The following is a 13,938-nucleotide window of genomic DNA, read 5'->3' as shown; positions in this document are numbered from 1 at the left end:
ATACAAAGATTAAACTGAGTTTATCCCAAAGATACTTAAAAGTGCAACAGCAAGAACGCCAGGTCAGAATTGGATTAGCATTTGTCTTGGTTCTCCCCATTCTGAAAACGCAGCTCCGATGTTTACTCGTGTCTGACTCCTCACTCGGTCAGTTTCCTCTTTCTCTGTTCCTCCGACAATGCTTCTTCTGCCCGCTGGCCCAAAGTTGCGAGGGTGGTTTTTCCGCTCACAGGCGCTACGGGGAAGCGAGACAACCACCATTCAACCCGAAAAAAGTCATATAACCATTCCAATGACTTTGAAGCTCTTCAGTTAAGGTAAATTAAGCTAAAAAAAAACTGCATAATTCCCCTTTTTAAGTTGATAAAGATGGTGGTTTGGGTTCAAATCTTGTCTTCACTTGCGGAGACATGTGACCCTGGTCTCCTGGGTGAAAGTCCTGCGTTTGTTTGACCCATCCTATGACCCATGTTATCGATTGTTTGATGTCTGTCATGTTCAGCGTCATTGAAAATCAGGGTCTCTTCTTCAGTTGATTCCCTGAGTTAAGTAAAGGCTACAATGAAGTTTGTATCCCACAAGCATCTTTAACTCTAAAATATGTTTGGCAGACTACTCCGATCGCATTGAAAACTTTAATAAAATTACCATATCTACAGGACACGCTGTAGGATATCATGACTCAACAATTAATTATGTAGTAGCTCTTCCTCTGTGAGCCATTGACTGGCTCAGTGACGTTTTAGTTTAGCTTATCTCAGAGCAGCGTCACCTTCTTAATCACCACATCAGTCTGCAGTGCTGTTTGAAAGAGCTTGGTTTCCTCTCCTTGCCTGAAGGCGCGGTGACGTTACCGCGCCATCATCATCATTACCATTTTATGACCGGGATCTGCTTCTTGTCCTTCAGCTGGCCCCATCAAACAGCGAAGAGCCCCGTCGCAATCCTGTACCCTCAAATTAAACATTCGATAAAAATGCTAAGCTGCTCCAGCTCCACGGCAAGGAGACAGGAGAGCGCCACCAGCAGCTGCAGAATTATTGCATCATACATCAGACATGATTAGGGTTGACCTTTGACCCCACGCTCACCCCCCAGATTCTGTACTCACCCTCTGGCATGCATCTGAAGGCCATGATTGGGTTTGAAATGGATTTGCTTGATGACACAAGGCAAGGCAATGTGGGAATTGTATCTAAAACCCACAGCTCATGTCGACTGAGATAATATCCCAAGTGGTTTTGAAAGAGATAATGAAAGGTCAGAGTCAGGGTCAACGCTATATTTAAGTGAGTGGGCTTACAGTTGCTGCAGCACTATGGTCCAGAACTGAGCTGGTTTAAAGACTTACTTGGGCGGCAACTAACCATTATTTTCATTAATAAATCAATTTTGTTTTCTTCCATAAAGCAATGAATTAATTATGATCACATATGTAAAATAGTAGTCTGGGTCAACGGATGCACATTGCTGTGTCACGCCATAACCACAGCCCTGGGGAAAACTTGATATTACTGCTACGTGCCTTTGCTTCCAGAATTGGGTTTACTCGAGCATTTAAATCTACAGAGATAGCATCAGCGTGCATATTTGGGGGTCTATCACAGCCTCGGTAAGACTAGGGCCGGCCCCACCACCTCTGCAACGAAGATGTAATAATACAGGAGGCATCTCTACACGTGACAATTGACCTAGTCGTGTCCCTCAGGACTCCTTTGATTGTCTTTGTTTACAAAAGAATAACCGTGGCTTCATCCTCTGACCCCTGACCACCCCCCCGCTCCCTCACCTACCACCTCCTGACCCCTGCAACCTTTACAACAAATTACTTTATCAATATTGCACCACGTGCAGTTATTCGTCTTTTTATATTTATCTGAATGAACCAAATGACCACAGGTCCTTTTTTTTATTGCTGATAAAACTTTTGAATAGAAGAGAAAAGCAGGAAGCACAGTATGAGCGAGACAATTAGTCAAAGGATCAATTTAAAATTTGACAACAGAAAAATAGTTCCCGCTTTTCAAATGGGCTGATTTTCTCGGTTTTATTTGTGTTAATCAATTTTTAGACCGTTGGTTTAAAATTATCCATCCATCCATGTAGCCATCCATCTCGTCATCCATCTATCTAACATCTATCCATCCATCTAGTCATCATCCATCTATCGACTCATCCATCCACCCATCATCCATCCATCTAGTCATCCATCCATCCATCTAGTCATCCATCTAGTCATCATCCATCTATCGACTCATCCATCCACCCATCATCCATCCATCTAGTCATCCATCCATCCCTCTAGTCATCCATCTAGTCATCATCCATCTATCGACTCATCCATTCACCCATCATCCATCCATCTAGTCATCCATCCATCCCTCTAGTCATCCATCTAGTCATCATCCATCTATCGACTCATCCATTCACCCATCATCCATCCATCTAGTCATCCATCCATCCATCTAGTCATCATTTAGTCATCCATCTATCTACCCATCCATCCACCCATCCATCCATCTTCATTTGCTTATCCGAGGGCAGCAGCTCCAGCGACCCGACATTTTCAAAATGTTTGGTTCCGGACCGTCAAACCAATATATTCCAATATCCGGGTTTTTCCTCCGCAGTAAGGTTTAGGTGAAGCACCCAAGCCGTCTAAGCCGAATGAATGTAGCTAAAAGATTTTTTTCAGATCTAATGATTGTCATTTGACTTCTTTAGCAAGTTTTGTCTTTTAAGTTTTTATTTATATAATATTATTATTATCTGCTCTAGCTTTTCCAACATTTTAGACACAGATGTGATAATGGTCAAAAAATGATGTAAAAAAAGAGACACAAAACCGACTACAAAGAGACTCCAAATGACCACAGAGACCCAAAACAACCCCAAAGAAATCCTCAGCCACTTGTTATTTCACATACAGTTAACATAAGAAATTGTTTCGAAAAGTCTCTTAGTGACATGAATACATGCACATGTTGCAGTAAGGGACCGTCTGGAAGAGCGACTGATAAACAGAGTACAGTAGTATCGTCACATCTCTCCGTCAGGCCACACGATACATGACATCAACCTTGTCTGAGTCCATTTGCCTTGTTTAGTCTGGTTCTTATCTAAATGTGAATCCCATCCAAACCTAATCCCGAGTGGATCGGTGGCTACAGACACTAAACAGAACCTGCTGATGATGTTACTGCAGCCGATCACAACTCAATTACTGAACTGAGAGCGATAACCTTACAGGAACTTAGTGCGGATAAAGGCTCAGTCACGGTTATCAGTCTGCGGACATTCAGGAGGGCTACTCTTGGATTAGCAGTGAGTTTACTGAGGAACGTATCTGCCATAGATTATGCTCATTTTCTACTAGGGCTGGGTACCGAATTTAATACTTTGTAGGCTCAGACTGAATTGCATCCTTAGTATCGAAAAATGCCTCGTCATTCAAAATCTCATCAGCGTCAGTGAGCCAATCAGCACGCAGCATGCTTCTAACAAGAATTTTTTTTTGTGAATGGCTGTCTAATGTTTAGGGCTGTCCTCGACTAAAGATATTCTTAGTCGACTAACACTTATAGGATTTTGTCGACTAATCGATTAGTTGATTTAATTTACAGAGCTGTGCGCTTTGAGAGGTGGTTAAGACTAGAAAAGCCCAATATAAATCTAGTTAATTAACCCTCTGTAAAATGGAGTTTCTCCACAATTAATCCTGCAAAAGTACCACTTTAAATCTTGTGTTTACCATAAATGTGCTCAGAAGTTTCCTGAAATGAATAATTAAGCATGAATAAGCATAAAAAATGACGACTAAATCGACTAAAGAAATCTTAGTCGACTAAGACCAAAACGACCGATTAGTCGACTAATCGACTAAGAGGTGGCACGTCGTAGAGACACGCAGGAATAAGTCTACGTTACACTGAGACGGACTCACTTAGTAGGAGCTGAAACATGCATAAAAAGATTTGTGCCGTAATGTTGAGATGTCTTTTTGTTAAAATGGATTTTATAAAATTGGTATCAAAAAAGTATCGTTCAGGAACCGATATCAACGTCACGGTATTGGTATCTGTACTACTGTAGTATCGAAAAATGTTTAACGATACCCAGCCCTAATTTTAACCCTCTGGTGCGTCCTAATGCATCCTAATGTTTGACAAAACTCCTACTCAAAAAGCGATATTACAAAATTTTATGTCAGACATATTTTCACTACTTTAATCATATATGACCCAAAAACTTTGGTAAACTAATTTCAAGCACCGAAACAATTCGTACAACACGTCATGAGTTAAGGTTTGAGGAATTTCAAAAAGCAAACAGCGTTTCAGCTTATTATTAAATTATCTCTTTACACATCGCTCTAGAAAACATTTGGGCGTCACTATACGGAAAGCTAAATTTGTTCTGAACATTTTTATACGAAACACATGGTGATCAGTTATATGCAAATACCCTAAAAAGGTAAATTTAGGAAGATGTGTGAAAATACCCTTAGACCTCAGATGGTTAACTTGTTGTCCATCCAGTTGAATCTGGGGGTTTATAGACTATGAGGAACAGTTAAAAACCTAGAGTTGCAAAGTGGAAGGGACAATTTCAGTCCTGTTTCTTATAGCTCGGCGCAGTGTTGTAGTACTCGAGTTAGGTCTCATGAACACTCGGTCTAGGTCTCGGATAACGGGGACATTTTATTTCAAGACTGGGCAAGAACATAGGTGCCGATTTTAAGTTTTCCTCCGTGGGTGCTCACGGGTAGTAGTCAAAAAAATGTTTGCATTTCAGAACCTTTGGAAAATGGACAGCGGCTGACACGAACACACACGTCTATTAACTAAATAATAAAGCTGTAGTAGTAGGTTATCTTTCAACTCAGGACAGCGCCACTTCTCACAGATATAGGATTAGAGATGAGAAGTTTAACTGACACATAACCGCGTTCAGCTTCGTGAGAAATTAAGAATCAATGCCACCGACATAACCAATCGCACTCTGACGGACGCTCCACTTAGCACCAACTGCAATGTTTAATTTTAAATCAATGTAGCCTACTGGTAGTCTGGCACTCGTGGGCGCTCAGTATTTGGCATGGGTGCATTTCTCATGCTACGCTCATGGAAGTGAAAGAGGTGAATGAAGAAGAATCTTAATTTGTTTTCTGTGGGTGTTTTTTATGGGAATGTGGATCTTTCAAATCAGTTTGAGGGAGGGCGTATGGTTAGCATTTTTCACATTTTATCGTGTCATGCAGTGTGGGAATCTCACTGGTCTGGTCTTAACTCGGTCTCGATACATCCCGGTCTTGGTTTAGGTGTTCTTGACTACAACACTGGCTGGGAGGGACATTGAATATATGAATGTATCTTTTTAATTTACAAAGTTAAAGGTACAAGCAAGCGCAAAGTGAGAAGTTCACCAAAACAAGGTTTTTTTTTGGTGCTAGGGGGGAGCGAGACGACCACCATTCACCTCGAAAAAAGTCATATAACCATTCCAGTGACTCCGAAGCTGTTCAGTTAAGGTCAATTACCTTAATTGCATAGTCCCCCTTTAACAAATGACCTTAGTGGCCATTTTTCTGGGGGGAGGACAGTCTTGCATTTTGCTAAGAAACAACCAATGAATCAATCAATCCCTCTAACGGCAGGCTAAAGAAAGATAGCCATTCCATTGATTTTACAATCTACACCTTAAATAAAATGACTTTGGCATTCTCTATAGATTTGAGATGAATCTGGCCAACATGGCGCCGTGTTCGCACCCGCGAACACGCGAGTTTTCAGAATTTGCTCCCGCTCTGAAGATTTTCTGCTTTGTTTTGGTTTTATATTACAGTGAACTGAATACATCTGGATTTCGGACGAACTAATCTGACGACATCGCCTCAACTCTGTCGTGATTCATCTTAAATCGACAGATCAATGGATAATGAAAAGAATCGGCAGGTGCAACTCTCTGCAGGAAAAAGTTCAATCAATCCAAACAATTGAATCTCTTTTAGAGCGTTCTTTTCAGTTCTGGTTGGCATTTGACATTAACTCAGGACCCTAAGTATTTATAAAACCCCCGGCTGTGGCTCTGAATGTTCCCAAAGAGGCAACATTTTTCGCCTGTTTTTCCCACTCTTACAGGCTGCAGTAGCAGTTAAAATGCGGTCGTGTCTGTTGTACTAAACATATCCATTTTAAGAGCAGACACTCTTTCTTCTCTGCAGGAAAATGGTCTAAATTACTTTCTCATTTTCTCCCAGCCGAGCTGGTAATTTTCCTGCTGCTGAGTGAATTTGCTTCAGTGAATGAAGCCGGGGCTGAAAGGACCATAGTGCTTACGGTACAGAATAGTGTGTCCTCTGGCAGCTTTATTCCCTTCTCAATAAACAAGTGTCAGAAAGCACAGAATAACGAAGTGGCTCCTCCTCCTGTGTCCTGCTGCTGTTTGTCGGCTGCTCGGCAGGAGATTAAATTATAATTGCCACTCTCTTCCTGGAAAGTCAGCTCATTTCTTTAATATCGTCTCGCCCTCTGTGGCCGCTCTGTACACTGATACATACTGTACAGCATATTAACAGTACAGCCTTTATCCTTTAAAGATTAGCAGCTCCGTGCAGTTTAAGATAACGTAGTGTTAAGAGCAACTACTACTACTGCTAATTTATGCTAAATGTCATTTATTTATTTACTGTATAATAACACAATAACATACACAGTCCTATATACCTACATATCTTTATTTATCTGTAGTTTATTGTTTTACTGTTTGTTTATTTTTGTAAAAGTATTTAGCTAAAAGTTTGTTATTCTTATACTGTATTTTTTCTATTTAAAGAGTGTTTTGTGAGATGCTAAAATCTGCTGCCGGAAATCTAATTTCCTTGCGGGAGTCATCCCAAAGGGATCAATAAAGATAAGTCTAAGGCTAACAATGGTAGCAAGTGATATGAAAGCCCGAAATGCCGTCTAGGGAGGTTATTTGGAGGGGTCGATGGGTCAAACAACACAGGACTTTAACCCCGGAGAACAACCCAACTGTCCCTTTCTTGGTGCATTCTGGGCATGCTAGTCTTAAAGGGAGGTGTGTTCAGGTGCATTCTGGGCGTGCTGGTCTTACAGGAAGGTGTGTTCAGGTGCATTCTGGGAGTATTGCTATCTTGGGGAAGTGATCGCGCCATTGACCAACAAAAACCTGGTCTAAAGTCAGTAACTTAGCATTTCATTGTTATTTTAACAGCGCATTAGTAAAATGCTCCTAGGCTCGTGCACACACACACTAAGGCATGGATACCCGAACTGAGCCCAACGGGTCCCAACGGTACCCGACTTTAACCCCCACGTTATTCATTTTACAACGTCAAGCCCTGGAGGTAACGAGTCTCCACGGGTTTTATCAGCTTATTAACGTGCACTCGTTGCCCCGTGTGCACAGATGCGCTCATCTGTTGACCTTTATGAATGCCTTCCTACAGTCCAAACGTACATGTGTCATTAATATGAGAAAATAAAAGGAGGTTTTAACTGTAACTTGGACAGAAACATTCGGCCCGATCCGGACTCTAACGCACACTATGCTTGTCACACACACAGGGACGCACAGCAGCGCACACACATGCAGAAGATTACATTTAAAAATACGATACATACCACGACATTTTTAAAACAACGTGCTGCATTCTGGGCTGAATGTTGCATTCACGATCTGTACCACTGTGGCAGTTTCTGTAGTAACGTGTGTAGGCTCGTTAAACCCATTTCTCTCGGGGTTTTCTTTGGTTGGGACCATTGAGACGTGGTCTGGGCAACTGCTTATGGGCCGCTGGTGGCTGTGTGCCGCCATTTAAATGGGCCAGTCTTACATGTTTAACTTGATAATCAGCCTACACAAACACACGCACATTGGGTAATCAGAAGAATCCCCAGAGCAGATTTTTCACAGCTCGTCTGGCCGTGTGGTTTAAAGATTATTAATTGGTAAATAGAACAAGTTCGTTGTTGTGGGATGGAAGTAATGAGCTCAGAGGAGGAGTGGGATCCATTTGGTTTAATGGTTACAGATCTTGCGGTACAATAGACGATCATCCTCATGGAGATGAATTTATGGATGTTGTTCCCCTCAGGGACAAGTCGCACTACACTGCAAAACATATCTGCATGAAATCAATTTATTTCGGCTTATTTAAAGTCTTATTATTGTCGGGATTGTTGTCCCATCACTTGTTAACCTTTTTAAAGAGTTCTTTAGGTTGTTTTTAGCAGCCAAGTGGATTTAAAGCCAGGTACAGAAAAAAATGCCATTCATTGTTTCTGGTTCATCAGCATCAGACATGATTTGTGTGTCATAAATCATGACACAACGAGGCTAATCAGTGTTTTAACAAACATTTAAGATTTGCCTGGGTTGGTGGAAGACTGGAGCGCATATTTTGCAAAGGGGTTTAGTTTAGGTTTAAATCCCTCTAGAAAATGTGATGTTTTTCAATTTAAAAAAAGAAATAAATGCAATTTTACATCATTTTGGACCATTATTATCACCATATCTGTGTCTAAAAAAACGTTGGAATAGCTAGAAAGGATTAGTAAAAAGATTTATTTATTGTTCAATACGCAGCTCTGGGTGGCCTTTGTCTGTGATCTTGAGAAAAATGCAACATGAAATAAAGTTTCTTATCAAGATATGCATCTTTGCGGTGTGCTTTCTCTAGATATTCACGGCATCACAAACTTCTTCTAGTGGGAACCCGAAGAGAATTGATGTCCCTGTGAGATATTAAACACACGCTATCTGACATCTGGTAATTTGTTATTTCACAGCTCTACAGGAGCCTGATATAACACCTAAACTGGAATTCATATATGCACAGTGATATTTATGGTCTGCACGTCCTGCGCTGTGCCGTTGAGCCACATATATCACATCTATATCAGGTCACATATTGACCCTACTAGGGCTGCTCCCTCTACTAGTTGCTTAGTCGACTAATCGGTCATTTAGTCGACTTAGATTTCTTTAGTTGATTAGTCATGTTTTATGCTTTTTTTCATGCTGAATGACTTATTTCCAAGAAACATACGAGCACATCTCTGGTAAGCACAAGAATTAAAGTGGTGCTTTTGCACGACTCTTTGTGGAGAAACTCAGATTTACAGATCTGTCGATTAAATCAACTTATTTGATTAGTCGATACAATTGAATGAGTGTTAGTCGACTAAGAATTTCTTCAATCGAGCACAGCCCTAGACCCTACACAGGCACATTCAATCTGGGAAACTTGGACGTCTCTGCACCAACGTTACCAACACAACAGGGATTTACTATAAAGGGGCACTATGCAGTTTTGGCCATTTCTTCGCTGGTTTCTCACGGTTTGCTGGCAGGTTTCTCTATAGAGCTTTCCCCCCTCCCCTACAGCGTCAGAATAGATATTTGGCAGCTCCTATGTTTACTCATGTCTGACTCCTCTCTCGGTCAGTCTGCCGTTTCCTCTTTCTCTCTTCCTCCGACAATGCTTTCCCAGCTTTCTGCTTCTTTTTTGCCGGCTCAGCCACGACGATAGTGTGAAAAACTCCATCGCTACCTTGTTAGCTGGTTCCTGAATGCCGTGAAGCAATTCGTTACATGGTGAAACCTGATATCACGCCACACTTCCTGACGACGGCCGAAAGTTGCAAGGGTGGTTTTTCCGCTCACAGACGCTAGGGGGGGGGGAGCGAGACTACCTCCATTCAACCCGAAAATAAATCCTATAACCATTCCAGTGACTCCGAAGCTGTTCAGTTAAGGTAAATTAAGCTAAAAATACTGCACAGTTCCCCTTTAAGGTTATATAATATATATATTTAAGTGTAGGAAAAAATTGCAACAAAAATGTCGGAAAAAACGTTGACAAAAACATTGCAAAAAAAGCAACAAAAATGTTGAGAAAAACTGTTGAAGAAGTGCCAAAATGTCAGAAAAAAGTGCCACATTTTTTTTATTAAAAAGAGAAGCTACAAAGACATTGGGGAAAAAAGTTAACAAAATGTTCCATTTGTGATTGGACAGAAGAGCCGGTGTTCCTGAGTGCCTGGAAGTGGACCCCAGCAGGCGCACTGCGCTCGACCTCGCCGACATCGTGCCGCGGCGCAGCGCCAACGAAGGTCCGCTGGAGGCGTCCAGGATGGCTCCACCTCCCCCCCCACCCCCCAGCAGGTTCTCCCACGGGTTTGTGGACGACCCCGATGTCCCCCCACTGGTATAACACTGTAAGAAATAACACTCACCGCTACGGAGAAACAGAACTTTTTTTTTCTCGGTCAAAATTGTAGTTGTTCTTTTAGACATTTGTCCACTTTTCCTGGCCTTTTTTTTTTTTTTTCCCACATTTTTTTTTTGTCACTTTTTACGATGTTTTTTTGATGTTTTTGTCTGTTTTTCGCTGCGTATCTGAAGCTTTTTACAGAATGTTCAGACTGATCTCATGAAGTGGCGGTATGTATGACACGCCAATTCGTATGCCATTACTGGCGTGTAATCAGGACGCATACTCGCTTTTATCAACAGCGCTTGGCCTTCGTTGACTAAAGCTGCTCAAAAATCAAATCCGTCTCCCCGAGTTGGTCCAAAAAGTGTCTCAGAACACAAAGAGACGAGACGTAATACGTCTCCATATCAGCAGGCGGCGCTAATCTGTATCGTCGTCCAAAAAATGAAAACTGGCAGCTGATTGGACGAACGTGTCACATGGGTTTGTTTTTCTCCGGAAATTCAAAGCCAGACTGTCATGGCGGCTCGTTCAGAATACGATCTCATATTGTACTAAAATAGTAATATTTCTGAAAACATTTTAAGAGAGAAATTGTGTGTGTGTGTGTGTGTGTGTGTGTGTGTGTGTGTCGAGTCACCAACCTCACCAGTCTGTCCGACGGCCGATTTATCAGCTCTCTGTGTCCGGGCCTTAACGTTACCTTGCGATTGCGTGTGAATTTACACCGTAGCGAGTAATATGAAAATCTGCGGGGGGGGATGGGTCCAACTCAGGACTTTCAGCCAGGAGACCGGGGGGATCAGGTCCCGCGTGTGACCGCGTCAATTCAATTTTATTTATGAGGGACAATGTGCAATTAAAACATAAATGTGACCATTTGATACATTGCACCAGAGTTAGCCTTTGGCTAATTTACATCTGCAGTCCCCGCGTGTGATGTTTCCTAAACTCAACGATCGCTTTCTTCTTTTATTAAAGCCAACCGTAGCTTTCTTCTTGCGATTACACGCCAAAAGGTGATAACACGCCAAGTGGCGTGTATGTGTACAGCGTAGACCTACACGTGGATAGGTGAAAAAGCGTACAGATAACACGCAACTTGGCTTTAAGGAAGTTGGCGTGTATATTTACAGGAAGTCATGATGTCATGTTGCAGACTGGAATGTTTGACACTTTTTTTTCAACCTTCTTTTGTCATTTATTTTAATTTTTTTTCAAATGCTATAAAATTGAATCTGATCAGAACTAAAAAGCAGCGTGTGTCCTTGATTTGGACCAACCGAAGTGAAACGTACTACGGTTTTAACCCTTGTGTTGTCTTCCCATCGACCTGCAACTTTTTGTTTTTGTGGGTAAAAATTTTAAAAAATTGGTCGATGCTTTTTCTCACTTTTCCAGACGTTTTTGTCATTTTTTTCACATTTTGTCAATTTTTTCAATGTTCTTGTTTCATATTGTGCGAGACTATTTATGTAGTTCACTGAGCGGTTTCACATTAAACTAAGTGTTACTATGACATACTGAGACTTTCTTCGCTTGCTAAACGATCTTTTAAACTGACAAACTTAATATTTTTATGTTATGGCTCAATTCAAACTGGATCAAAACTAATTAGTCCCTCCCGTGTTCACTGCCGTACGTGCTTTTCCCGAAAAAAGGTCCCATGGTGGTCCGCCGGAAGGAAGGAAGCAAGCACTACTGAATGTTATATTTTTATTTTATAGTCTTTAAACTCTGCTGTCTATTTTTTCACGAATGAATAAAATCTTCAGGGAGAAAATAAAAAAAGTGATTTGTCTCTTTTAGTTTTTAGTTTTTTTTTTTTTTTTTTTTTTGGCTCTGTGAACTGCAGCCAACGCTACGAAAGCTGGAAAATCAATCAGTCAGCTTTTGGTCTGCTTTGCCTGTGGCCCGCGTTGTGTGTTTTGGAAGCTGTTTGTACTTTGCTCCGTTGTGTTGTGTTGTGTAACCCCTTTTTCTCCTGGTGCTCGTCCCGAGCAAAGCTCAGAAAAAAACGATATTCTGCCAGACTTTGATCACAGAAGCCCAGAGGACACTGGTCCAAAAACTTAGCTCATCTCTCTCCTTGAAACTCCGCAGAAGTCTCCTCGTTCTTTGCTTTTTTTTTTTTTTTTTTTTTTTTTCTTTTCGGAGCTGTCACACCCCCGAAAAACCTCCAGTGGAGGTCATGACTCCATCCCTTCCTCCCTCTGAGTGCCGCTGCAGCAGCAGCAGCAGCAGCAGCAGCAGCAGAGAAATCATTTTTGGCTTTGGACCATTTTTTCCTCCTGACAGCTCCACTCTTCTCTCATCGTCCCAGCGTTCTATATCTGGACTGTGTGGATCGTACCATCCAGGAGATTTGGGGGTTTGCGGTTTGGCTTGTTGCTCGAAACACCAGAAATACTGCGTGTATCTCCGAGAGGTACTGTAGATTACAGTCGGAGGATGTTGTGGTTGCTCTAACATAATGTCAAATATATACTTTAGAGACAGACCTTTAGATTTAAGAATTGTATCGTGGATATAATGTACTGTAGGTGTGGTGCAGTATCAGCACTGTGGTTTTTACGTTGGATCAGTACAGTGGCCGACAGGGCCAAACACACCGCAACTTAATAAAACCCCACGCAAATACACACAACGCAAGAAGATACACACAACGCAAGAAGATACACACAACGCAACCAGATACACACAACGCAACCAGATACACACAACGCAACCAGATACACACAACACAACCAGATACACAAACATCCTGCAAATACACACAACACAACCAAATACACACAACACAACCAAATACCCACAACACAACCAGATACACAAATATGCTGCAAATACACACAACACAACCAGATACACACAACACAACCAGATACACAAACATGCTGCAAATACCCACAACACAACCAAATACCCACAACACAGCCAGATACACACAACACTACCAGATACACACAACACATCCAGATACACGCAACACAACCAGATACACAAACGTGCTGCAAATACACACAACACAACCAGATACGCACAACACAACCAGATACACAAACACGCTGCAAATACAGAAACGATGCAAAAATAAAAAGTACACAAACTCCGAAAACAGCAGAGACGTGTCTGTGATCTCGTGGTAGTGAAAAGGCAGAGTGCTCTCTAGGGGTGGGCGATATATATTGTTTACGATAAAATCGTCATTGTTGTGTTAACGATGTGCAAATTGACATTATCAAGTATTTAAGTTACTTAGAAAAAAACACTTCAAAACACACATTGGAACGCTACACATTCACTAACGTCAACAAAGATGGCGGCGCGCAATTGTGCAGCGGCTTCTAGGTATCCTGTCGGTGTATATTTAAACAAGTACAGCCACACTGAACTAATCAATATAGGACTACGATACAACACAGCCATTACGAGAGCCTTCCAGGCGGCTCATAACATCCCGGAGGACACAGCCAGACCGGACGCTGCAGGTTGTTTTCGGCGCCAGCACGCCGAGCTACCTACCGGCAGAATGAGAAAATGACTCCGACAAGACCAGAGGCGGAGGACTGCATTTTTGTGCACAATGAATGGAGTACCTGCTGCAGGGTCGTTGCCCAGCACGGCTCACCTGACCTGGAGCCCTGTCGGTAATATACGGACCATTTTATTTACTACGAAAACAGCACACTGCC

General features: G+C 41.9%; 1 protein-coding gene across 3 annotated transcripts in view; it reads left to right on the top strand.

The window, feature by feature from the left end:
* The window catches only part of dnaaf11 (dynein axonemal assembly factor 11), an 87,964-nt gene that overhangs the window by 52,157 nt on the left and 21,869 nt on the right, over positions 1-13,938 (top strand). For 2 of the 3 annotated variants that reach the window (XM_028593317.1, XM_028593315.1), the window contains exon 12: positions 10,045-10,244. In XM_028593317.1, coding sequence (XP_028449118.1) covers positions 10,045-10,240 — 196 coding nt within the window. In that variant the 3' untranslated portion in view covers positions 10,241-10,244. Of the gene's footprint in view, positions 1-10,044; positions 10,245-11,904; positions 12,007-13,938 lie in introns of those variants that run through there. The other variant, XM_028593314.1, reaches the window with a different exon arrangement.

Source organism: Perca flavescens, chromosome 12 (genome assembly GCF_004354835.1).
Source record: "Perca flavescens isolate YP-PL-M2 chromosome 12, PFLA_1.0, whole genome shotgun sequence".
In the NCBI taxonomy this organism is placed as follows: Eukaryota; Metazoa; Chordata; class Actinopteri; order Perciformes; family Percidae; genus Perca; species Perca flavescens.
This window is presented reverse-complemented; position numbering and strand designations above follow the sequence as displayed.